The sequence below is a fragment of the Vulpes vulpes genome, chromosome 5 (genome assembly GCF_048418805.1).
Source record: "Vulpes vulpes isolate BD-2025 chromosome 5, VulVul3, whole genome shotgun sequence".
NCBI lineage: Eukaryota > Metazoa > Chordata > Mammalia > Carnivora > Canidae > Vulpes > Vulpes vulpes.
In genome coordinates, this window is record NC_132784.1 from 10,109,813 (window position 1) to 10,137,239 (window position 27,427).

The window sequence follows — 27,427 nt, forward strand, 5'->3', positions numbered from 1 at the left end:
AAATATTTAAGGATCTGGAAAATTATTTACAATATATTGCTGAATTTTAAAAAGCAGGGTACAAAATACTGTCTTATCAAAATGTACAAATTTGTATATAAAAACATGTTTTTTGGGATCCCTGGGTGGCGCAGCGGTTTGGCGCCTTCCGTTGGCCCAGGGCGCGATCCTGGAGACCCGGGATCGAATCCCACGTCGGGCTCCCGGTGCATGGAGCCTGCTTCTCCTCCCTCTGCCTGTGTCTCTGCCTCTCTCTCTCTCTGTGACTATCATAAATAAAATAAAATAAAATTCTTAAAAAAAAAAAAAAACATGTTTTTCTTTTGGATTGAGACGATCTACAACAAAACAGTAACAAATTTTCTCTCAGGGTGGTGCATACTGCTGTGATAATTTTTCTTCTTCATGCTTTCCTCTATCTTCAACTTGCTCTACAATAAGCAAGTATTATTTAATATACTCATGGATTCCTTGTTTTATATAAATAATATATTCATATGGTTTAATTTGGGGATGGTATCAAAAGGAATATGATCAATAGTCCCTCTACTCCCTCCAAAAGGCCACCCCCTCATATTCCCAATTTCTATCACCACATGCACCCCCTGACAAGACATTACTGGTTTCTGACTCCTTCCAGAGTTTCTTCAAACGGAGGAGGAAAAAAAACTGTGTGTGTGTATGTACTGGTAAAGCCTAGAGAACATTAACAATGGACTGAACATCAATAGGCTAACTATAAATTTTGACAGGATAAACTGAGAAATATAAAGGAAACATTAATATAAGAGAGACCACATACTATTTCAAAAACAATCTTTCTTACATAGTTATAACTTAAACTTTTCCCTGTGCAAGAACATGTAAGGGCTAGTCTTTTTAACTTGTACCCTACTATTCTGAGAATCACATTAAACATAAAATCATCCCAGTGAGATAAAAGATCAGAGTTTTCTTCCAAGCAGGCATTTTAGTCTGTTCTTTACCTGCATATAGCAACAGCTTCTAATATCTGAACTGCCTTAAGATGATCCAAACTCAGATAATGAGTCAAGCACATTTTAAAGTGAAATTTAGGAGCTAGGGAGTTCTGGGTGACGTTCTTCTGGAGAAGGTCTGAGTTCATGTTTGCATATTCTCAAGTCTGTTTTCTTTCATCTCCTCCACATTCCAAGCCCAGGGACTGGAAAATTCAGAGCTCAGAGACAGGCACTGAAAGGATTTTCCTTCAATCAGGGTCTTTAGGAGTTGAATTTAAATTACATTAGAAGATAAAGGTGAGAGAATACAGATTCTTGGATGCTTAGTGTAAAATTAATACAGTTCTCTTTCCTCATACCTTAAAAAGGAAACAAACTCCCCTCTTAATTTCCTAATTTTAAAGTGTGGTTGATAAACTTAGACATCAAAAGATGTGGGAAGCCACATTTCTTTCCATCCTATTGAACTGGGCATGAAGGAACAATTATTTACTTGTATGTGTTTTAAAATATAAATTTGTAATCACAAACACACCAGACATAACTAAATCAAAGAATCGCCTAGGCAGCTTTCAAAACACTAACATGCACACACACCTTCATCCCAGTCCATAACCGAAACAATCTGTAAACAGCCCTTCAAATAAATGCTTCTGGACTTCTAACTGCCTACACAGCTTTACTAAATAAATGCCCCACTACTTCTGCCCAAAGAGCAGAGTTTAAAACAGAGAAATGTTAATCATCTTTCAAAACAATTCCATCTGCCAAAAATATATCTCCTTTGAAGAGTAGAGGCTTATGCTCTAAATTTGTTATAAAGAAAATTTTAAACAATTAACAAATGTTAAAAAAAAAAAAAAAGCCAAGCTATAAAAATGGAGAACCAATACAGTGCATTGCTGTAATCTAACTGAAAACACTTCAATTAGTCTAGATTCATTATAAATTCTTCTGGGTGATTATTTTCTTGGTGTTAAAGTCCTGTTATAAGACATTTCAAATGAAGACTTACATAAGCCACTAAAATAGAGTTCCCACTGTGCCGTTCTGTGTATTAATTCTTAAAAGTCAAATTCATAGTGGAAATGTAGGTGAGTGAGGCAGGTTTTATATTCACTCTTCAGAGACAGAACATGTAATCTATTTTGGAAATACACTTTTTGCAGTTCCTCTTATTTAACAAATATATGTGTGCCTATGTATGTGTTACAATATGCACATATTTAACTACACGTTATTTATTTCTATATATTTTTCACTCCCCATTACTTTATTGAATTCTATCGTTTGTGTTCTTAGTTAATGTACAATCCAATCATCTGCCCACAGTCACTTTTCCAGCCTTCACAATTTCTGTAACTGTATTTGCTGGCACTTTTATTATGAAATTAAATAGCGCTGGTAACAATAGGCAAATTATTATCCTAATAGAAATGCTTCTATAATTCTTCTATTAACCTAGGGTTGTTGTTATTGTTGTCGTTGTTCATGAAATCAAGTATCTGTACAAAGAAAGGAGAGCCACTGAGTAATCGCCACATTTTCTACAAGTGCCACCTATACAGGCCATGCCACACATTCACTCAGCACCTAGAAATGGAAAAAAGTACACCTTCTAAAGCTTGGATAAAACTACACAGACAAAAAGAAGGTCAATTCCATACAGGCCAAAGTCCATTAGGTTTATTCAAAATATTCTGGGGCTAGAAAGAAGGGACTTGACAGGCCACCAATGAAACCACTTGTTAAGAATTCTAGACTAAGGTATTATCTGCACAGCCTCAGATAAGTAAAGGTCAGCAAGACAAACACATCTCACACATTATGCTTACAGTACCTGAAATAGCTGAATTTTAAAACTAGAACAAGAATTGCCTCTTCCCTTAATTCAGTGAGTTTGGATTTGCTATCAAAGGAATTGACTATTGCAGCCTCTAGTGTGCACCTACACCACATTTATTCTGTGTTCCACTAGACAGTTAGGTGTTTCCTAGCCCTCAGCTTTGGATCTAACATCTTCATCTCCTTTCCATTGACTGTTGTCTTAAATGCCATGAACTTCAACTAATCAAGTTACTTTATTTTCTTTGTAGTAAAGATTTCAGTTTCAATCTTTTTTTAATGTAGTTTCACTTAAGTATATGCAAAAGCAATAACAGCATAAATGAAGGGTTAAACTGTTTAGAATTGGCACACACCACATCAACTCAGATTCCACTGCTAAAGGCAAGTCACACAGATACAAACCTGGTATCAACTGAAGCAAGAAAGTACAATCCTCTTAAAAACAAAGGCAGGAAACAATGGCATGAAAAACTATATATGACAAATTAAATCAACTGATACTGAATCTTCCTTACATTCCTAAGAATAAACTCCATCTGATCATAATGTATTACTTATACTTTTAATAAGCTGCTGAATACTCTGTGACAATTTACTTAGGAATTCTACACAGAACAAGAGAAGTTTAAAGAATATATATAGAACCAATACAAGCTATCAAATAAATTTTTTTAAAAATAAAAAATGACTACTGACCTGTTAAGACTTCATTTTCTTTCTTTTCCAAGTAACAAGGAAATGCTACCTTTGTTTCCCTTTCCTGAAACATGACAAAGTGTCTACAATCTAGGTAATTCGTTTTCTCTAAAAAGTTAATGGACCAGGGGCACCTCGGTGGATCAGGCGGTTGAGTGACTGACTCTTGGTTCTGGCTCAGGTCCATGATCTCAGGGTCATGAGACTGAGCCCAGACCCGGGCTCTATACTCAGCACAGAATCTGCTTAAGTAAGATTCTCTCCCTTGCCCTCTGCCTCTCCCCCACCAAAATAAATAAAGAACAAAACAACAACAAAAAAAGACTTGATGGACCAGTTAAAATTCTTAGCTCTAAATAGGAAAGCTTGAAAAACTTCACCAAACAGAGGTCACTAACATAGGCCAGAGGGTTAAATCTTGGCCCTGAGACTTATTTTGTTTGGCCCAGACTATATTTTTCTTATTCTTAAAAAAAAAATTTATCATGAAATATTCACAGGAAGTTGCAATGATAATAGTGAGAAGTCCTGTGTACCCATCCCCATCTTCCCTCAATGCTTACATCTTCCATAACTATAATACAGTATTATAAAATCAGGAAACTGAACTTGATGCAATGTTCTATATTACTTTATTACAAGTTTACACTCCTGTAACTAACACCGCTATCACTATACAGAAACATTCTATTATCACACAAAAAATGTTCACATCATTCCTTTATAGCAAATGTAATATATAGTATATACACTTACCTCATCTCTAATTTCCTTAAACCATGACAACCATTAATGTGATCTCCATAATTTTGCCTTTTCAAGAATATCATATAAATGGAATTATACAGTATGTGACCTTTAGAAATTGTTTTTTTTTTTTTACTCAGCATAATGCCCTTGAAATCCATCCAACTTGTGAGTATCCATAGAACCAATAGATTTTTCTTTACTAATGTTGAATAGTGTTCACAGTTGATTTAATCATCAACTACTGGGATCCCTGGGTGGCGCAGCGGTTTGGCGCCTGCCTTTGGCCCAGGGCGCGATCCTGGAGACCCGGGATCGAATCCCACATCGGGCTCCCAGTGCATGGAGCCTGCTTCTCCCTCTGCCTGTGTCTCTGCCTCTCTCTCTCTCTCTCTCTCTCTGTGACTATCATAAATAAATAAAAATTTAAAAAAAAAAAAGAATTTAATCATCAACTACTGGTCTTTTGTTTTTTTCAAGTTTTTTTTTGCTATTACAAATATAGTACAAGTAATCATACACAGGTTTTTGTGAGGAAATAAATTTTCATTTCTCTGGGATAAATGGCCATGTGTGCAAATGCGGAATCATATGGTAAATGTATGTGTAGTATTTTAGGAAGTTGCCAAATTATTTTCTATAATGGCCATACCATTTTTATATTCTCAATACCACTACATAAGAGATCCAGTTTCTCCACATCCTCAGCAGCATTTGGAGTTGTCATTATTTTTTATTTTAGCTGTTCTAACACATACCTAATGGTGATGTCTCATCAAGGTCTTTTTTTTTTTTTTAACTTTTTTTTATAAGATTTTATTTATTTACTCATGAGAGACACAGGAAGCCTGACATGGGACTCAATCCCGGGTCTCCAGGATCATGCCCTGGACTGAAGGCAGCGTTAACCACTGAGCCATCCGGGCTGCCCTCTCATCAAGGTCTTAATCTGAATTTCCCTGATATCTAGTGATGGTTAACACCATTTCATGTGTTTATCTGCCATTTGTATATCCTTTTTGGTGAAATGACTCATGTCTTCTGTTTTCTAACTGTTGAGTTTAGGAGTTCTCTATATATGCTAGATTGAGTTCCTTGTCACATACATGGTTTGTCAGTATTTTCTCCCAGTGTGTAACTTGGCTTTTTATCATACTAACTGAGTCTTTCTCAGAGCAGAAGTTCTTAATTTTGGGTCACCAGGCTGGCATAGTCAGTTGGGTGGTTTCACCTCAGGTCAAAATCTAGGGATCCTAGGATCCAGGCCCAGCTCAGACTCTGTGCTCAATGCTGAGTCTGTTTATCCCTCTCTCCCTCTGCTCCTCCCCCAGTTCGTGCTCTAAAATAAATTTTAAATCTTTAAAAAAAAAAGGGGGGGGGGGTCTTAATCTTGTTAAAGTCCATTTTATCAATATTTTTTTAATGGATTGTGGGTGGTTTTTTTTAATATTCACTTATTTACTCATAAAAGACACAGAAAGAGAGGCAGGGACATAGGCAGAGGGAGAAGCAGACTCCTTGTGGGTAGCTGATGTGGGACTCAATCACAGGACCCCAGGATCACAACGAGCCAAAGGCAGACACTCAACCACTGAGCCACCCAGGTGCCCCTGGATCGTGTTTTTTGGTGTCATATCAGTAACTTTTTCAATCCTTAGGTCCCAAAGATTTCCTGTGTATTTATCTCTAAGTTTTATTATATTGCAGTCTATATTTATGTTCATTATTTATTTTGAGTTAACTTTTATACTAATATAAGGTTTAAGTCAAAGCTGATTTTTTTTTTTTTTGGCCTGATATCCATTTGATCCAGCACCATTATGAGACTATCCTTCTTCCACTGAATTACTTTGGCATTTACAAAAATAAGTTGGTCAGGGTGCCTGGGTGGCTCAGTTGGTTAAGTGTCTGCCTTCGGCTCAGATCATGAACCCAGCATCCTGGGACTGAACCTAGTGTCCTGGGACTTCCCTCAGCAAAGAGCCTGTTTCTCCCTTTCCCTCTGCAACTCCCCCTGCTTGTGCTTTCTCTCTCAAATAAAGAAAATCTTAAAAAGACTAAGTTGGTCATACCTCTAAGGACCATTTTTGGGTTCCTGTCTTCTTCTACTGATCTAGGTATCTGTGCTAATACCACAGAGTCTTGACTACAGTAATTATAAGTTTTGAGGATGGACAGAGTGATTGCTCCCGCTTTATTCCTTTTTCAAAACTGTTTTTAGATATTCAGTTCCTTGCCTTTCCATATAAATCTTTTAAAAATGTTGTCTACTGTCTAAAGATTTTGTTGGAATTTTGATACAAATTACATGAAACTTTTTTCTAATCCATGTACGTGATATCTCTCCACTTATTTAGTTCTTTTTCATCAACCAAACTACATTTTAAAATAAAATTTTTAAATGGAAGATTTAACCTACAAATCCAACCAGCTTCTCTTGAAATACCTAAAGATAAATCCAGAAATGTTATTTGGAAACAAATGACTGGAGCTAGGTAGTACCAGCCCCTTTTTGAATAGAAAAGTGATATGCTCCCCATTTCACCAAAATTCCTCTACCACTATTTATTGATCATCAACAGCCTGCTACATGTGGGCCCCAATTTATCATTATGCTGTATTGCTCTGTAACTATCTCTATCAAAAATGGGAAATGAAAACCTATCAAATATGCAGCAACATTCAGAAAAAAAAAGAAAAAAGAAAAACTATAGTTCTTCTTGGAAGTACATAACCCTATGTCTTTTAAGATGTACTCCAACTTTTCTCCCCTTCTTTTGTTTTTCTGTTTGATCCCAATAGACATTTGATTTTAAGACCCAAAATTATTCCTTCAAAATAAATCATACATGTTTTCTAGGAAATTATTATAGTTAATTCCTCAACTATTTTGCCAAGTCTTATTGTACCAACCTAAATACACTTGGTATCAAAAGAATTCTTTCTTGTTTGGCTCAAGATATGATATTCCTTCCACACTGGCAAGTTCTTTAAACAAGGGAACTACACAAAATCATCTTTTAAAAACAATACTGGGAGTTTTGCTGTCCTAAGGCAACTTTGTACATATCCTGTTATTTTTATGACAAAAAGTAGTTCCCTAAATTCTTCATCTAGAAATAGTACCATAAAAATTTGTGTACTTGGGGGACCTGAGTGGCTCAGTGGTTGAATGTCTGCCTTTGGCTCAGGTCATGATCTCAGGGTCCTGGGATCAAGTCCCACATCGGCTCCCCACCCAGAGCCTGCTTCTCCCTCTGCCTATGTGTCTGCCTCTCTGTCTCTCTCATGAGTAAATAAAATCTTTAAAAAAAAAAAAAATTGTGTAGTGATGAGATTTAAACAGTTTCACCAATAGTACAGAAAAAATTATAAATTTTCAAAAACACTAATTATTGTAAAGACTTTAAGAAAACACATGCAAATTAATACCATCACCAGATTCCCCTTAAGCTACAGGTTATTTCTGAAAGAAGGGTTACTAAACAAGAGTCTACAGATGAGATTCAGGAATAACTTAATTGGGGCACCTGGGTGGCTCAGGACACGATCTCAAGGTCCTGGAATCAAGCCCCACATCAAACTCCATGCTCAGTGGGCAGTCTGTTTGTCCCTCTCCTTCTGATCTTCCTCCCCACTTGTGCTCTCTTTCTGTCTCAAATAAATAATTTTTTTAAATCTCATTAAGGAATGACTTAGTTATCTATATATATACACAGAATATTATGTATATGAACATTTTTCCACAGAAAGCATCCTTAGATTTCACCATTACAATTTAAGGTTTAAGATCTTCATTGAACTATATAAAAGGACACTAAATTAAGTTTAGATTTGAAAACAGAGGATAGGGTACTATTCACCAGTCAACAAAAACAAGAGCAACCATAAATCCTAGTATGCCAGAACAATACTGACTTACACTTACTATCCCAACCCTCATCCAGTAAGTACACCCTGGCTCTCTAAAGTGGCTTGGTTTAAAAATGGTCTCAAGAAATAAACAGCAAACATCTGTAACAAGTAAAGAGACTGACTCAATAATCAAAAACCTTCTGACCAATAAAAAAGCCCAGGAGCAAGAGAGCTCCACTGGTGAATTCTACCAAATGCTGAAAGAAAAATTCACACTACCCTTCTTCACAAGACCTTCCAAAAAATAGGAGGGAAGACTTCCCAACTCATCCTTTGAAGCCTGTACTGTTCCTACCAAACCAGACAAAAATATCACAAGAAAAAAACCTCACAAAACTATAGACCACTATTCCTTATAAATACAGACACCAAAATCTTCAACAAAATACTAACCAGAGACAAGATGGTGAAAGAGTAGGGGGTCCTCTAATCTGTTCCCCCTACTAACCTAGTTAACTTTCAAACCATCCTTAACACCTATGAATTCAATCTGAGACGTAGAGAGAACAGCTGGAACACTATGGAGAGAAAAGTGATAACTTCTTACAAGGCAGGGGTGTGGAGAAAAGAAATGGAGGGGATATATCGGAAGATAAATGGGGCGAGGGAGGGAGCCTTTGTAAACTGGCTGCAAGAAAGTGGCACAGTACACAACCCGGATGTTTAGAAATCTGCTCCTGAGAGAGTCCTCCCTGCCTGGAAAGTGTTCAGTGGTAAAACGGCAGAATCCCAGGAAGGGCGGTAAAGTCTCAATATTCCTGGAGACACAGAATAATAGGGGTCCCTAGGAGAAAGCTCAAGTTGTGCCACAGACGGAAAACGACGGTCGGATGGATGCCATCCTAGGTCCCAGTAAAGGACTGGAATGCAGCAACCTGCCTGGGGCATCTGGGAGAGGCAGGCCCGGGGTACAGTCCAGGGCCAGGCAGCAGCGGACAGAAGCAGGACATCCTCTGTTCCCTCCAGGATGTGTAGAGCCGGGGAGTGTACAAGAGGGCGAAAGCTCTCCCCGCTGCCAGGCAGCCTTTAAATCATACGAATCAGTGCCCCCACACCTGTCCCCAGGAGGATCTGGGCCAGTGCACTGAAAGACTGCAGACGTGTGGGGAACTGTTGGCTCGGGGCTGGAGATCTGGTCGCTGATGGTTTTTTTTTTTCCTCCTTTCACCTGGGAGAGGTGTGGCCTGCAAGGAACAAAGACCTCACAGGAAAAACAGCTTCACACTGAGCTCAACCACCGGCAAGGGGTGGGACATCTCTGCCCAGGCAGAGACACCTCAGAATCAGGGCAGCAGGCCCCTCCCAGAAGAACTGCTAGAAGAACAGGGGAACAGCCAATTTATTAACCAAGTAGAACTGGAAAAATCCAGGACTAAGGGAAAAATAGTGTATAGAATGACGTTTTTTTCCCATAAAATTCATTTATCTTTCAGGTTAAAAATTTCCAATATTCTTTCTTTTTTCCTGCCTTAACTACAATATTTTATCAACTCTTCGCTTTTAAATTTTTTCCTTTTTTACATTCATATTTTTACATCTCATAGATACATTCTTCATTTTGGGCTTCTTTCCAACATACTCAATTTAATTTTTGTAAACATGTAAGTTAAGGGGGGTTTGGGGGGGTTGTCTTGTTTTATAATTTTGGAATTTAGAACCTTCTAACACAGAGACCAAAATATACTCAGAACCAAGTGGAGTGTCATGTTGGTCCACTCTGAGATTATATTCTCTCTTCCTTCCCATTCTGCCCTCTTTTGTCTTCTTGTTTTTGTTGTTGCTGTTATTTCTCTATATAAGTTTTGCTGGTTTATATAAATTTGAAATTTAGCACCTTCTAACACAAAGAACAAAATACACTCTGAACTAAGAGGATCACCCTCTTGGTCCACTCTGTGAGACTGTATTCTCTCTTGTCCACCACCTCTTCCCACCCCCTTTTAAAAAAAACTTTTCCTATTTTTTAAAATCTGTTTTTCACTTTTGTGGTCTTTTTTTTTCCTTTTTATTTTCTGGTCCCTGATCTCTTCAGAATTGTCTAGGGCATATTTTACTTAGGTCGTCGTTGATACTTTTGACTCTGCTCACTCATACAGCCATTCTGCACTGGGCAAAATGACTAGAAGAATTCACCACAAAAGAAAGAGCCAGAAGTAACACTCTCTTCCACAGATCTCATGGATATGGACTTAAGTAACATGTCAGAGATATAATTCAGGAGTACAATTATAAAAATACTGGTGGCTTTTGAATAAAGCATAGAAGACTCTAGAGATTCTCTTACTGCAGAATTGAGATCTCATCACACCAAAATTAAAAATACTTTAACTGAGATGCAGTCTAAACTGGATGCTCTAACTGCTAGGGCTAATGAGGCAGAAGAGTGATACAGAAGACAAGTTGACGGAAGGAAAGAAGCTGAGGGAAAAAAATAAAAACAAGAGCCCATGAGGAGAAGCTCCAGGAAATAAGTGATAGTTTGAAAAAGAATAATAATCGTCTTTTTGGGATTCCAGAGGGTGTCAGAGAGAGAGAGAGAAAGAGAGAGAGGGAGAGAGAGAGAGGACCAGAAAGTATGTTTGAACAAATCATAGCTGAGAACTTCCCTAATCTGGGGAAAGAAATGGGAATTTATATCCAAGAGACAGACTCCCACCCCCAAAAAAACATCAAAAACAGATTAACACACCAATATATAATAGTGAAGCTTGCAAATTTCAGATCTAAAGAGCAAATCCTAAAAGCAGCTCAAGACAAGAGATTTCTAACTTCTATGGGGAGAAATATTAGATTAAGAGAGACCTCTCCACAGAGACCTGGCAGACCAGAAACACCTGGCGTGATACATTCAGGGTACTAAATGAGAAAAGCATGCAGCCAAGAATACTTTATCCAGCAAGGCTGTTATTCGGAATAGAAGGAAGGATAAAGAGCTTCCAGGATAGAAATAAAATTTAAAAATGTGACCACCAAACCGGCTCTGCAAGAAATATTAAGGGGGACCCTGTAAGTGAAGAGGGAGCCCAAAGAAACAGGGACTGTACAAGTAATACCAGGACACTAAATTCATATCTTTCAGTAGTTACTCTGAACGCGAATAGGCTAAATGATCCAATCAAAAGACACAGGGTTATCAGACTGGATAAAAAAGCAAGACCCATCTATATGTTGTCTACAAGAGACTCATTTATTTTATTTTTTTTAAATTTTTATTTATTTATGATAGTCACACCGAGAGAGAAAGAGAGGCAGAGACATAGGCAGAGGGAGAAGCAGGCTCCATGCACCGGGAGCCCGACGTGGGATTCGATCCTGAGTCTCCAGGATCGCGCCCTGGGCCAAAGGCAGGTGCTAAACCGCTGCGCCACCCAGGGATCCCGAGACTCATTTATTTTAGACCTAAGGACACCTCCAGACTGAAAATGAGGGGGTGGAGAACAATTTCCCATTCAAATGGTCCTCAAAAGAAAGCTGGGGTAGCAATGCACATATCAGATAAGTTAGATTTTAAACCAAAGACTGTAATGAGAGATGAAGAGGGACATGATATCATACTTAAAGTTTCTATCCAACAAGACCTAATAATTATGCATATTTATCCCCCTAATGTGGGAGCAGCCAATTATATCAATTAATAATTAAAGAGATACATAGATAACAATACATTAATAGGAGACTTCAACATAGCACTCTCAGCAAAAGACATATTTTCTAAGCAGAAGATCACCAAAGAAACAGGGGCCTTGAATGACACACTAGATCAAATGTATTTCACAGAGGATTAATCCAAAGTGCCGGTGGGTGGCGGGGTTTGCTCCCGTGGCCCGGGTGGGAGAGATGAAGTGGAGGCAGCCCTGAAACAGCCGGTCCCAGAGCTTGGGGCTGGCCGGAGCACACTAGGCCCCAGCCTCAGCAGGGGGAGGGCTTCCCGAAAACGCTAGGCCACGGGAGGGGTGGGCCCCACACCCCATGTGGGTTGCAAGCAACTTGCTGAGACAGTAGAAGGGCCGCGGCAGGGACTAGGCCGTGGCCCCCTTACTCATTGGGTGCCCGGGATCAGACCAAGCTCTGCTTCCATGTGACATAGGACAGGTCTCGTCCAGGCCTCGGGCCTCAGACTACTTAAGATATGCTCAGGCTTCAGAAGAGGCTTGCCTCCAGTGTCCTCCACTGTGGCAAAAAGAAGGTCTGGTTGGACGGACCCCAATGAGACCAATGAAATCACCAATGCAAACTCCCATCAGCAGATACGAAAACTGATCAAAGATGGGCTGATAATCCGGAAGCCTGTGACTGTCCATTCCCGAGCTCGGTGCCGGAAAAACACTCTGGCCCACCGGAAGGGCAGGCATATGGGCATTGGTAAGAGAAAAGGTACTGCCAATGCTCGAATGCCTGAGAAGGTAACATGGATGAGGAGGATGAGAATTCTACGCAGGCTGCTCAGAAGATACCGTGAATCTAAGAAGATTGACCGCCACATGTATCATAGCCTGTACCTGAAAGTGAAGGGTAATGTGTTCAAGAACAAGCGGATTCTCATGGAACACATCCACAAGCTGAAGGCAGAGAAGGCTCGCAAGAAGCTTCTGGCTGACCAGGCTGAGGCCCACAGATCTAAGACCAAGGAGGCCCGCAAGCGCCGTGAAGAGCAGCTCCAAGCCAAGAATGAGGAAATCATCAAGACTCCGTCCAAGAAAAAAAAAAAAAAAAAAAAAAAAGACTCCGTCCAAGGAGGAAGAGACCAAGAAATAAAACTCCCTCTCTCTTGTCTGTACATAGTGGTCTCAGCATTAATCAGATCAGTTACTCAATAAAACAAACCTTTATCTGCTAAAAACAAACAAACAAAAAATGGATTTCACAGATATATACAGAACCTTCCATCCTAATGCAACTGAATACACATTCTTCTCAAGTGAACATGGAACTTTCTCCAGAACAGACCACATTCAAACTCTGGTCTCAACCGATACTAAAAGATTGGGATTGTCCCCTGCATATTTTCAGACCACAATGCTTTGAAACTAGAACTCAATCACAAGAAGAAATTTGAAGAAATTCAAACACATGGAGGTTAAAGAGCAACCTATTAAAAGATGAATGGGTCAACCAGGAAATTAGAGAAATATTAAAAAGATTCACAGAAACTAACGAAAATGAAAGTACAACTGTTCAAAATCTTTCAGATACAGCAAAGGTGTTCTAGGAGGGAAATACATCTCAATACAAGCCTCCCTCAAAAATTGGAAAAATCTCAAATACAGAAGCTAACCTTACATCTAAAGGAACTGGAGAAAGAACAGCAAATAAAGCCTAAAACAAGTACAAGAGAGATAATAAAGATTAGAGCAGAACTCAATGAAATAGAGATCACCAGAAGAACTGTAGAACAGATTAACGAAACCAGAAGCTGGTTCTTTGAAAGAATAAGAGAGACAAACCCCTAGCCAGACTTACTAAGAAGAAAAAAGACTCAAATTAATAAAATCACAAACAAAAGAGGAGAGATCACAATCAATACCAAGGAAAACCAAACGATTTTAAAAACATAATATAAGTATCTATATGCCAACAAATTAGGCAATCTGGAAAAAATGGATACATTTCTGGAAACCTACAAATTACCAAAACTGAAACAGGAAGAAGTAGAAAACCTGAACAGGCTAATAACCAGTGAAGAAATTGAAGCAATCATCAAAAACCTCCCAAGAAATAAAAGTCCAGGGCTAAAAGAAATAATACCTATTCTACTGAAGCTGTTTCAAAGGATAGAAATGGAAGGAAATCTTTTGAACTTGTTCTATGAGGCCAGCATTATCTTGATCCCAAAACCAGACAAAGACCCCACCAAAAAGGGGAATTACAGACCAATATCCCTGATGAACATGGATGCAAAAATTCTCACCAAGATACTAGCCAATAGGATCCAACAGTACATCAGGAGGATTATTCAACATGACCAACCAGGAGTTACCGCTGGGATGTAGGGGTGGTTCAACATTTGTAAAAACAACATGCTCAATCACATCAATAAAAGAAAAGACCTGAACCATATGATCCTCTCAATAGATGCACAGAAAGCATTGACAAAATACAGCATCCATTCCTGATTAAAACTCTTCAAAGTGTAGGGATGGGGGGAACATTTCTCAGTATCATATAGCCATCTATGAAAAGCCCACAGCGAGTATCATTCTCAATGGGGAAACACTAAGAGCCTTTCCCCTAAGATCAGGAACACAACAGGGATGTCCACTCTCATCACTTTTGTTCAACATAATAACTAGAAGTCCTAACCTTAGCAATCCAACAACAAAAAGAAATAAAAGGCATTCAAATTGGCAAAGAAGAAGTCAAACTTTCACTCCTCACAGATGACATGATACTGTATATAGCAAACCCAAAGACTCCACCCCCAAATTGTCAGAACTCATTTCAGCAATATGGCAGGATACAAAATCAATGCCCAGAAATCAGTGGCATGTCTATACACTAACAATGAGACTGAAGAAAGAGAAATTAAGGAATCAATCCCATTTACAATTGCACCCCAAAACATAAGATACCTAGGAATAAACCTAACCTAAGAGGTAAAGGATCTATACCCTAAAAACTACAGAACACTTCTGAAAGAAATTGAGGAAGACACAAAGAGATGGAAAAACATTCCATGCTCATGGACTAGAAGAATGAATATTGTGAAAATGTCTATGCTACCCAGAGCAATTTACACATTCAATGCAATCCCTATCAAAATAGACTTTCTTCAGAGTTGGGACAAATAATCCTAAGACTATGGAACCAGAAAAGACTATAAATAGCCAGAGAAATGCTGAAAAAGAAAATAAAATCTGGGGGCATCACAATGCCTGACTTCAAGCTGTATTACAAAGCTGTCATCATCAAGACAGCATGGTACTAGCATAAAAACAGACACATAGATCAATGGAACAGAATAGAGAACCCAGAAACAGACCCTCAACTCCATGGTCAACTCATCTTCGACAAGGCAGGAAAGAATATCCACTGGAAAAAAGACAGTCTCTTCAATAAATGGTGCTGGGAAAACTGGACAGCCACATGCAGAAGAATGAAACTAGACCATTCTCTTACACCATACACAAAGATAAACTCAAAATGGTTGAAAGACCTAAATGTGAGACAAGAATCCATCACAATCTTAGATCAGAACACAGGCAACGTTTTTGAACTTGGCCATAGCAACTTCTTGCAAGACACATCTATGAAGGCAAAGGAAACAAAAGCAAAAATGAACTTTTGGGACTTCATCAAGATTAAAAGCTTCTGCACAGCAAAGGAAACAGTCAACAAAACTAAAAGACAACCTACAGAATGGGAGAAGACATTTGCAAATGACCTATCAGATAAAGGGCTAGTAGCCAAGATCTATAAAAAACTTACCAAACTCCATACCCAAGAAACAAACAATCCAGTCATGAAATGGGCAGAAGACATGAACAGACATTTCTCCAAATTAGACCTACATATAGCCAACAAGCACATGAAAAAATGTTCTATGTCACCTGCCATCAGGGAAATACAAATCAAAACCACAATGATTGGGCAGCCCCAGTGGCGCAGTGGTTTAGCGCCGTCTGCGGCCTGGGGTGTGATCCTGGAGACCCCGGATCGAGTCCCACATCAGGCTCCCTGCATGGAGCCTGCTTCTTCTTCTGCCTGTGTCTGTGCCTCTCTCTCTCCTCTGTGATTTTCATGAATAAATAAATAAAATCTTTTAAAAAAAAAACCACACACACACACAATGATTTACACCAGTGAGAATGGCTAAAATTAACAAGAAAGAAAACAAATGTTGGCATGGATATGGAGAAAAGGGAACCTTCTTGAACTGCTGGTGGGAATGCAAACTGGTGCAGCCACTCTGGAAAACAGTGTGGAGGCTCCTCAAGAAGTTAAAAATAGGGATCCCCGGGTGGCGCAGCGGTTTGGCGCCTGCCTTTGGCCCGGGGCGCGATCCTGGAGACCCGGGATCGAATCCCACGTTGGGCTTCCGGTGCATGGAGCCTGCTTCTCCCTCTGCCTGTGTCTCTGCCTCTCTCTCTCTGTGTGTGTGACTATCATAAATAAATAAAAAAATAAAAAAAAAATTAAAAAAAAAATAAATAAATAAAAATTAAATTAAATTAAATTAAATTAAAAAACTCAATAAAATAGAAATAAAAGAGAGGGATCCCTGGGTGGCGCAGCGGTTTGGCGCCTGCCTTTGGACCAGGGCGCGATCCTGGAGACCCGGGATCGAATCCCACGTCGGGCTCCTGGTGCATGGAGCCTGCTTCTCCCTCTGCCTGTGTTTCTGCCTCTCTCTATCTCTCTGTGACTATCATAAATAAATAAAAATTAAAAAAAAAAAAAGAAATAAAAGAGAGCTTCCTTAAAGTGATAAAGGGCATCTATAAAAATCCCACACATAACATACTTAATGGTGAAATACTGAACACTTTCCGGTTCTAGCCAGGGCACTTAGGCAAAAAAAAAAAAAAGAAAAGAAATGAAAGGCATGCAAGATTAGGAGGTGCCTAGTTGGCTCACTTGATGGGAGCATGTGGACTCTTGATCTCAGGGTCTTGAGTTCAAGCCCACACTGGGCATAGAACTTACTTAAAAAATAAAAATGAAAATACATCAACACTGAATAATATATAGAGCTGATGAATCACTATATTGCACAACTGAAACTAATATAACACTGTATGTATGTAGGTGTGCCTGGGTGGCACAGTCAGTTAAGCATCCAGCTATTGGTTTCAGCTCAGGTTGTGATCTCAGACTCTTGAGATCCTGCATTGGGATCCATGCTCAGTGCAGAGTTAGCTTAAGATTCTTTTTCCCTCCCCTTCCCTATGTGTGCACATGCTCTCTGTCAAATAAATAAGTCTTTAAATAAACAAATACATACATACATAAAATGGGCAAAGGATCTGAATAGACATTTCTCAAAAAAAGATATATGAACACCCAATAAGCACATGAGAAGATATTCAAGATTACTAGTATTTAGGGAAGTTTAAATCAAAACCACATGAGACCACTTCATACAACTAAGACAGCTAGAATCAAAAATGAATATTGTGTTTGTAAGGATATGGCAAAATTAGAACCCTCACACATTGCTGGGAGGAATGTGAAATGGTATAGTCACTATGGAAAACAGTTTGATAGTTCTTAGAGTTACCTTAAGACCCAGCAAATCCACTCCTAGACACATACCCAAGAGAATTGAAAATTATATTCATGCAAAAACTTGTAAACAAATATTGATAGCACTATTCCTAACAGCCAAAATGAATGAACCCAAATGTCCATCGATGAATGAACAAAATGTGGTATATCCATTCAATGGAATATTAATCAGCCATTAAACATCAAGTACAGAGATGCTACAATATAAACCCTGAAAATATTATGCTAAGCATGTTTCCAGACTCAAAAGGCTATATATCACATGATTCCATTTACACAGAATTTTCAAAATAGGCACATCCATACAAATAGAAAGATTAGTATTTGTAAGGGGCCATGGAACGGGGGTAATGGAGAGTGACTAGCAATGTGAACACGGTTTCTTTTGCAAGTTATTAAAATGTTCTGGAATTAGATCGTGGTGATAGCTGCATAACTCTGAATATATAAAAAACCACTGGTAAATTTTATGATTTATAAATACATCAATTAAAAAATAAATAAATAAATAAATAAATAAATAAATAAATATATCAATTTTTTTTAAAGTGGCCTACTTGAGGCAAAAGACTGATCACCTTAATTAAAACCAACTGTTTTCCTCAAGCATGCCTTCTCTCTTCTCTCTAATCCTCCCACTCTAAACCATGCCTCTAGGGAGATAACTCTTCAACACTATCTCCAAAGAAGTACTTTACATACTATTCTGTATTTATAAGATAATTGGCTCATAAGAAGCTTCCTCTTCCCAAATAATTCAATCCAGAAGTAAGAAGGTAGTCTGGGCAATGCCAGAATCTGTTCAGGGAGAGGTTAGAGACTGATTCCATCCAAAGTAAATGATCACTCTGATAAACATATTGATGACAATCAAAGCTTGGATTCTGTGAAGAAAACTATAAATATGGGAGAGGAAAAAACTATAGTAAGCTCTGTAGCATCGGACTGGAATTGGGAGCTACGGGTGTGAAGTCATAGTGTCAATTTATATAGATAGACAAAAATAAACATGAACATATATTCTCTAAATCTGACCACAAAGCCAATTGGAAAACTGGCTAATTCCAGGGCTGGAACAAGGAAATACAATATGAATATGGAACACACTCTTGGGCCAGAAAGTAAGATACCCAAAGAATGATGGGTGCATGTATTAAAAACACAGAAGCCATCTTGAAGTAGCTTTCATTGGCCAAACTTGGGAAACTTCGAGCATCAAAAGACAGTAACAAATTATAACACAATGGATAAAACAGGAATCCATTAGCTCATAAATAAATAGTAAGTCCGATAAAGTCTCAAAGTAACTGCCCACAAAAAAATAAAATAAATTTTAAAAAACTTCTTAATTACAAAGAGAAAAAGAATATAATGGAAAGGCCTGGTAGATAACACTTTAATCAAGGGACCAAAGTTAATATCAGGGTACTTGGGTGGCTCAGTCAGTTAAGCATCCAACTCTTGATTTTGGTTCAGGATATGATTTCAGGGTTGTGAGATCAAACTCCACACTGCAACGCTCCACACTGGGTGTGGAGCCTCCTTAAAATTCATTCATTCTCTCTCTCCCCACTCTACCCCTCTCCATCCTGTCTCAAAAAAAAAAAAAAAGATTCAAAATTAATATCACTGGACAAAATGAAATTAAATGTCACTAGGTAGAATGAGAAGAACACAGCATCACTTCGCTTATTTTCCTGCCAAAGTATCTAATAACCTACTTCCTGAGAAAACATCAGACAAATCCAAACTGAGGGACAGCCTATAAAGTAACTGGCCTATATCTTCAAAAGTATAAAAGTCAAGGAAAAACTGAGGAACCACAGTATTCTAAGATGAAGGCAACTAAAGAAATTTGATAACTGAAAGTAAAACGTGATTCTGAACTAGGCTGACTATAAAGGGCACTATACAGACAACTGACAAAACATGGGAGTCTCAGGACTAGAGGTGGTAATGTTACAATGTCAGCTTTCTGGTTCTGATGGCTATACTCAATTATGCAGAATATGCTTGTAGGAAACATACACTAAATAATTCAGGGTGAGAATGGTTCCACAAAAAGTTATTTACACTGTTCTTGCAACTTTTCTGTCAATATGACATTATTTCAACTACAAAATTAAATGCGCACATGAATATAAAATGAGCTGGTATTAAAAAAAATGAGCTAGTATAAGCAAAAGTAAACAACAGCAAACTGAGATTTTACATACTCACAGGAAGAAAAGTAAATGGATAATTCCAATCATACATATTTTGGACTGACCTTAAATAACCAATACATTAAGCTTTAACAAACTAATTTTACATATACAAGATTGAATATTCAAGATTGAAATGTGACATGTAATTCCTTGATCATTTTTTAAAGTTTTTTTATTTTAATTACAGGATAGTTAACATACGGTGTTATATTAGTTTCAGGTATAAAATATAGTGATTCAACAATTCTATATATTACCTAGTGCACGTTTTGGTAAATGTACTCATTAATACCTATCACCTATTTTGTCCACCCACCACCCCTGTAGTAACCATCAGTTTGTTCTCTATAATTAAGAGTCTATAAGTTTATCTCTTTTTTCCCCCTTTGCTCATATGAGTGAGATCATATAGTATAGTATCTGTCTTTCTCAGACTTACTTCGTTTAACATTATGCTTCCTAGCTCCAAACATACTGTTGCAAATGGCAAAATATCATTCTTTTTTACAATTGAATAATATTCCATTGGATAAATATACCATCTCTTCTTTAGCCATTCATCTATTGATGAACACTTGGTCTCCATAATTTGACTCTTGTAAATAATGCTGCAATAAACACAGAGGTGTATATATCCTCTGAATTAGTGTTTTTGTATTCTATGGGTAAATACCCAGTAGTGCATTTACTAGATTGTAGGGTAGTTCTATTTTAATTTTTTTGAGGCATCTCTGAATTATTTTCCACAATGGCTGCACGAGTGTGCATCCCAACCAGCAGTGCACGAGTGTTCCTTTTTCTCCACACCCTCATCAACACTTGTTTCTTGTGTTTTTGATTTTAGCCATTCTGACAGGTGTGAGGTGATATCTCATTATAGTTTTGATTTGCACTTCTCTGGTAAGTGATGATGAGCATCTTTTCATGTGTTTGTTGGTCATCTGGAGGTCTTCTTTGCAGAAATGTCTATTTGTATCTTCTGCCCATTTTTAAATGGGATTATTCAATTTTGGGGGTGTTGAATTAGTATAAGTTTTTTATATATTTTGGAAATTATGCTTTTTATCAGATATGTCATTTGCAAATACATTCTCCCATTCAATAGGATGCAATTTAGTTTTCTTGATTATTTCCTTTGCAATGTAGAAGCTTTTTATTTTCATGTAGTCCCTACAGTTTATATTTGCTTTTATTTCCTCTGCTTGTGGAAACCTATCTAGAAAAATGCTGCTATGGCTATTATCAGAAAAACTACTGCCTGTACTCTCTTCTAGGATTTTTATGGTTTCAGGTCTCACATTTAGGTCTTTAATCTATTTTGAGTTTATTTTTGTGTATGGTTAAAGAAAGTGATCCAGTTTCATTCTTTTGCATGTAGCTGTCCAGTTTTCCCAACACCATTTATTGAAGAGACTTTTTCCCATTGCATATTCTTGCCTCCGTTGTCAAAAAACATGTAATTATGGTTTTGTCTCTCTCTGGACTTTCTATCCTATTCCATTGATCTGTATGTTTATTTTTGAATGAATGAATTAACATCTCACTCCAAAAAGAACCTGAGAATTCTTATATATTATTCCTGTGAGTCCTAAATATTACAATTAATGTGTCACTAAACATATACACTCCTCCATCACAGACTTCCAGAATACAAAGCTTAATGTCTTGATATCCTTATTTCTGTTCCTTCTCCCTCCCTGCTACTGTGAATATCCTATTACGGCCTTAATGTTTCTTTTATCCCCCAGTGTTTGCAGTGATTCCTTCTGACTTCAATCTCTGCCCATTCCAAATAACCCTACACAATACTTTCTGAAGCAAAATATAACTTCCTTGCTTGAAAAACCCCTAATTCCAATTATTAGAGAATATATATTGCCCATTTTTTAATACTTTTGGTATTCAATTTGGACGATACGGCCACTAATCCTCCATCCAATCTTATTATCTACTACTTTCTCTCAAAAATCCTACAGTCAAATCCTAGTATATAGTACTCAGATCTTTGTAAAGCCTCCAATTTCCTACCCTAAGACATATGCTGTTCTCTCATCAAAAATACACATCATCGGGGCACCTGGGTGGCTCGGTGGTTGGGCGTCTGCCTTTGGCTCAGGTCGCGATCCCAGGGTCCTGGGATCGAGTCCCACATCGGGCTCCCTTTGGGGAGCCTGCTTCTCCCTCTGCCTGTGTCTTTGCCTCTTTCTGTGTGTGTCTCTCACAGATAAATAAATAAAATCTTTAAAAAAAAATACACATCATCAACATTTATTGAATCACAGATCAGGAAGGGATGTTGAAGATATCTATTCACCTTAATCTGCAAGTTAGTAACTTTTATCCCCCAGGAACCCACAAAACTCCCATTTTAGCACCCTTTCCATTACACAGTGATTCTCAAACTTTAGTATGCCCAACAACCAATCCAGTGATTATTAAAAAGACAGATTTCCTAGCCTCATCTGCAAAGATCATGCTCTAGTAAGATGGGCTAGGGCCACGACTCACGTTTTTTTAACAAGCACTTTAGGTTATTTTGAAGTGGTCAGAGCTTCAGACCATAATAAGAAAATCACCAAAAAAAAAAAAAAAAAAGAGAATGCAGTAAGAATATGTAGCCTTGTACACTTAGCACATCATTTGAAATGTTCCATCTGTACTCCCACATTGGGACCTCCAGAAAACAGCTACTCACTGCTACTTGTGCAGAATCCATAAATCTCAATCCAAAATAGTCACTTTCAATAAGGTCCAAGTGGTACATTATCTGATCAAAGAGCTCTTGTCCTTTGGCCTTTTTCTGAAAGGTAAGAAAATAAATTAATCAACAAATGACTAAAAAAAAAAAAACCACACAAATGACTCACAAGATCAATAAACTTAAAATGAAGATGGTTTTAGTTATACAAGATCTAGGGGCACCTAGGTGATTCAGTCAGTTAAGTGTCTGACTCTTGATTTCATTTTTTTTTTTAAAGACTTTATTTATTCATGAGAGAGAGAGAGAGAGAGAGAGAGGCAGAGACACAGGCAGAGGGAGAAGGGGGCTCCATGCAGGGAGCCCAGCATGGGACTCAATCCCAGAACTCCAAGATCACACCCTGAGTCGAAGGCAGACACTACTACGCTGAGCCACTGAGGCGTCCCTGACTCCTGATTTCAGCTAAAGTCATGATCTTAGAGTTCTGAGATCGAGCCCCACATTGGACTCCACATTCAGTGAAGAGTCTATTTGAGATTCTCTCCCTTTGCCCCTCTCCTGGCTCTCTCTTAAATAAATAAATCTTCATAAGATCTACTTAAAAAAATTACTTGCAATACCAAAACTACTACCATATATCAGGTAATGTGTAAGATATTATAATTTTCCAAAGAGAATTTGTGATCTATATGCACTTTCATGGAAAGTGTTACTTCTTATTAACCAACAAATATTATCTTGTACTAAATAAGGAGAAACTCTTATTTCATCTTGTCAATTTTTAGAGTCCCTACTTCAACAGAGCTTCATAACGTAACTGGAAAGAGAAAACACACAAGAAAATTTAGAAACTGAAGCATGAATCATGTGGAACAATATACTTGCCAACAGATTTTAGAGATAAGATAGTCATAGACTAGAATCATCAGTGAAAACTTGGAGATCAGTCTTAAACTAGAAAAGAATATAAGGTAGGCAATAGTAAAAACAAAAATGGAAGGTGGGAGGAAATATGGGACAATGAAAAAGTATCATCATCAATGCAGAAGACACCAAATGTGGAGGGAAGGGTCAGTAATAAAGAAAATTGTTTGGAAAAAGCAGTTCTCAACGTGTGGTCTCAGGACCCAAGGGTTATCCCAGATACTTTCAAAAGATCCACAAGGTCCTAGGATTCTCCTCATGTAACTCAATCTAAACAACATATTGCAATAGAATAAACTTGTGTGTTCTCTCAGACCAGACATTAAAGAGATAGGCAAAAGTGCATAAGACATTGCTACTCTTGTCACTGAATTCTTTTGTTGTTTAATAAAACAGATTTTTTTTTTAAGATTTTATTTATTTATTCATGACAGAGAGAGAGAGGCAGAGACATAGGCAGAGGGAGAAGCAGGCTCCATGCAGGGAGCCCGATGTGGGACTTGATCCTGGGACTTTGGGATCACACCCTGAGCTGAAGGCAGATGCTCAGTTGCTGAGCCATCCAGGCGTCCCTAAAACAAATGTTTTTCACAAAAATACTTGTATGTCACTGGGGCGCCTGAGTGGCTCATGGGTTAAGCATCTGACTTTGGCTCGGGTCATGATCTCAGGGTCCTGAGACTGAGCCCCACATTAGGCTTCCCGCTCAGCAGGGAGTCTGCTTCTCCCCTTCCCTCTGCCCCTTCACACCCCTCATGCTTGTTTGCTCTCTCTCTCTCTCTCTCAAAAAAATGGATCTTTTTGAAAAAAATACATGTATGTTACTTCTTTATAACTTAAAAGGGGTAGATTATTGCTGTTTTAAAATTAACTGATAAATATATTTTTGATTTTTCTTTGATTTCTAATAAAGTAACTATCAATAGATACAACCCACATAAGCAAAAGCATTGCTAGGATCTCAGTTTTCAACAATTTTCATACACACCCTATCCATGCCCCTCCTCTTTTAAATTGTGATTCAGGACAGTTCTTGTAAAATATATATATTTACACTTATTTTTTTACTGAATCATCACTCTCTGCCTTTTAATGGATATCTTTATTTCAACTTGTATTTCTGCTTTTCCTGCACTTTTTAAGATCTTACCTGACAGAGAGAGAAAGAAAACACAAGCATGGGGAGCAGCAGGCAAAGGCACAAGGTAAAGCAGGCTCCCCACCAAATAGGGAGCCCAATGCCAGGGGCGGGGGGGTGGAGGGCCCCTAGATCCCAGGACCCTGGGATCATGACCAGAGTCAAAGGCAGAGGCTTAATTGACTGAGTCACCCAAGCACCCCTCCTGTACTTTTTACAACCTTTCTTTTTGATATATAAAAATGCTATCCATATATCCCTTTACCAAGAGAAGAACTTTACCACGCCCGCATTCTCATGATTTCCCCTCCATTCAATCCTCATTTTATGAACATATTCTCTCTTAATTCTTTTCTCTGGATGTGGCTATTTTTTTTTAAGACAACAGTCTTTATTTTGGTATTCTGATCATTCTTTACACTCTTACACGTATACATCACATACATCTAGTAGCATCTGCTAGATTTGTTTCTCCACTCATTTGAGTTCTTCCTACAGAAATGATCCCCATGTGGGACTTTGTATAGCTAATCTTTAAAGGTCCTCTATGTTTGGGAATATTTTAACCATGCTACAACACTTGAATGACAATTTTCTCCTTATAAAAGGCAAGATTCAAAGTTCTTTTCTTTCAGTACTCCCTTCAGTATTCAAAATGTATTACACTATCTTCTTGCTGCTTATGTTACTGTTGAAAAGTATGAGGACAATTTGAATTCTGGTCCTTAATAATGTTATTAATTCTCTTGGTAAGCTTTTAGACTTTTCTATCTCTGATAGTTTTAAATTTCAATGTAATATGTCTAGGTGTGGTTTTCTTCCTTAACTGTATTTGGTATTCTACTGGGCCTTTTTTAAAAATCTGTGATCTTTCATCTCCTTTCAATTCTGGGAAAACAATATATTTCCTCAAGTATTCTTCCTCTATTTTTTTCATTTTAAATTTCCTACCTAAGTGCTGGTACTTCTTTTTCTTAAACATACATTCATTTAATACTCACAATTACTCTGATGATTATGGCTTATTTGTCCACTTAACAATAACATAGAAAAAAGTTCAGAAAGCTTTAGTAACATGATAAAATGGCATAACTAAAAAATGACAGGCTAGAATTTGAAATTTGCTGTCTTCCAAGCTCCAACTCTCTACGGGTTACACGTTACACTGAGATTTTACCTGGAATGTCACCTCTGGGATCAATAAAGATACCCTCAACTTCTTATCACAGCCTTGTCTCTAACTTGTTCATAAAATTTCTCTCAATGCTTAGGTTCTCCAACTACATGGGAATTTCCAGTATATTGACCCCACTTATTTTCATCTGCCCCCATTTCTCCTTTTTTTAAACATAACATAAATTTTACCATTTTAACACATACAATTCAATGCCATTAAATATATTCTCAATGTGTACAACCATCACCACTATTCATTTCCAGAACTTTTCATCCTACCAATCAGAAATTCTGTATTCATTACACAACCATTCTCCACACTCCTTTCCCTCAATTCTTAGTAACCTCTCTCCTACTTTCTGTGGCTTGTGAATTTGCGTCTTCTACATACATTATGTAAGTAGAATCATACAATGTATGTCCTTTTGTGCCTGGCTTATTTCACTTAGCATAATGTTTTAAAAGTTCATCCATGCTGTAGCAGGCCCCAAAATGTCATTCCTTTTTGAAACTGAGTAATATTCCATTGTATGTATCTACCATGTTTATCCATCCATCTACTAATGAACATTTGGGTTGTTTTCATTTTTTGGCTATTGTGAATACTGCTGTGAACCATGGCATACAAGTATCTGAGTCTGTGCTTTCAATTCTTTTGGGTATATACTTAGGAGTAGAATATGATAATTCTGTGTTTAACTTTTGAGAAACTGCCCAATTGTTTTCCACGGTAGCTGCACCATTCTGCATTCCCACCAGCAATGCATACGGTTCCAATTTCTCCACATCTTCCACAATATCTGTTATTTTCTGGGGTTGTTTTGCTTTGTTTTGTTTGATACAACCATCCTGATGCATGTGAAAGGGCATCTCATGTGATTTTGATTTGCACTTCCTTAATGTCTAGTAATGTTGAGCATACTTTCATGTGCTTATTGAGCATTTGTATATTCTTTGTAGAAGTATCCAAGTCCTTTGCATTTTAAAGAAAAATTGTATTGAAGTATAGTTGACATACGATATCACATTAATTTCCAGGGTACAACATAGTGATTCAACAATTATATAAAGTACATTTATATAAACCACAATAAGTGTGGTTATCTGTCGCCATATAAAATTATTTCAGTATTACTGACTACATTCCCTATGCTCTACTTTTTAATCACCCTAACTTATTTACTTTATAATTAGAAGTCTGTACCTCTTGATCCCTTCATCTGTTTTACCCACCCCCAACTTCACTACAAATTCATTTTTCAGCTGCATCTAAACTCTCACTTGCTGCTTATATTCTTCTTTCTCTTTCCCCTACCAAATTATTCCAGGTCATCACCTTTTTCAAACCTGGTCTTCACATCCTATTTTCTGAAGATTAAGACCATCAAAATATTACCTTTTCATCAGCCTTCCATCTTTCCCAGCATAAGATGGTAGTCCTTTCTAGAATGTTCATCCTATAATCTCTACCTGTATAGATAAAACCAATTCCCGAGAAACATTTTTCCTATTCATTTAACAAACTCAGAACTCCCCCATCCAGCCATTCTCCAGCTGCTGTTATGTTCTTCCTTTCTTTTACTACCAAATCTCATGGCAATTATTCAATTTCCCTTCATGCACTTCCCTACCAATTAAAATAATATTAAGCACCTACTAGGAACAAGGGAGTATAAGAAGTTCAAAAAATGTAAGTTTAAAAAAAAAAGTAGGGATCCCTGGGTGGCGCAGCGGTTTGGCGCCTGCCTTTGGCCCAGGGCACGATCCTGGAGACCCGGGATCGAATCCCATGTCGGGCTCCCGGTGCATGGAGCCTGCTTCTCCCTCTGCCTGTATCTCTGCCTCTCTCTCTCTCTCTCTCTGTGACTAT

The 27,427-nt window shown here is 37.9% G+C and overlaps 1 protein-coding gene and 1 pseudogene across 11 annotated transcripts in view; one reads left to right on the forward strand and one right to left on the reverse strand.

Moving 5' to 3' along the window:
• EPB41L5 (erythrocyte membrane protein band 4.1 like 5) overlaps positions 1-27,427 on the reverse strand; it is a 139,425-nt gene that overhangs the window by 94,163 nt on the left and 17,835 nt on the right. For all 11 annotated transcript variants that reach the window (XM_072757551.1, XM_072757548.1, XM_072757547.1 and 8 more), the window contains exon 3: positions 22,314-22,418. In XM_072757551.1, the coding sequence (XP_072613652.1) occupies positions 22,314-22,418 (105 nt within the window). The remainder of the gene's footprint in view (positions 1-22,313; positions 22,419-27,427) is intronic.
• On the forward strand, positions 12,316-13,003 carry LOC112934318 (large ribosomal subunit protein eL19-like; annotated as a pseudogene).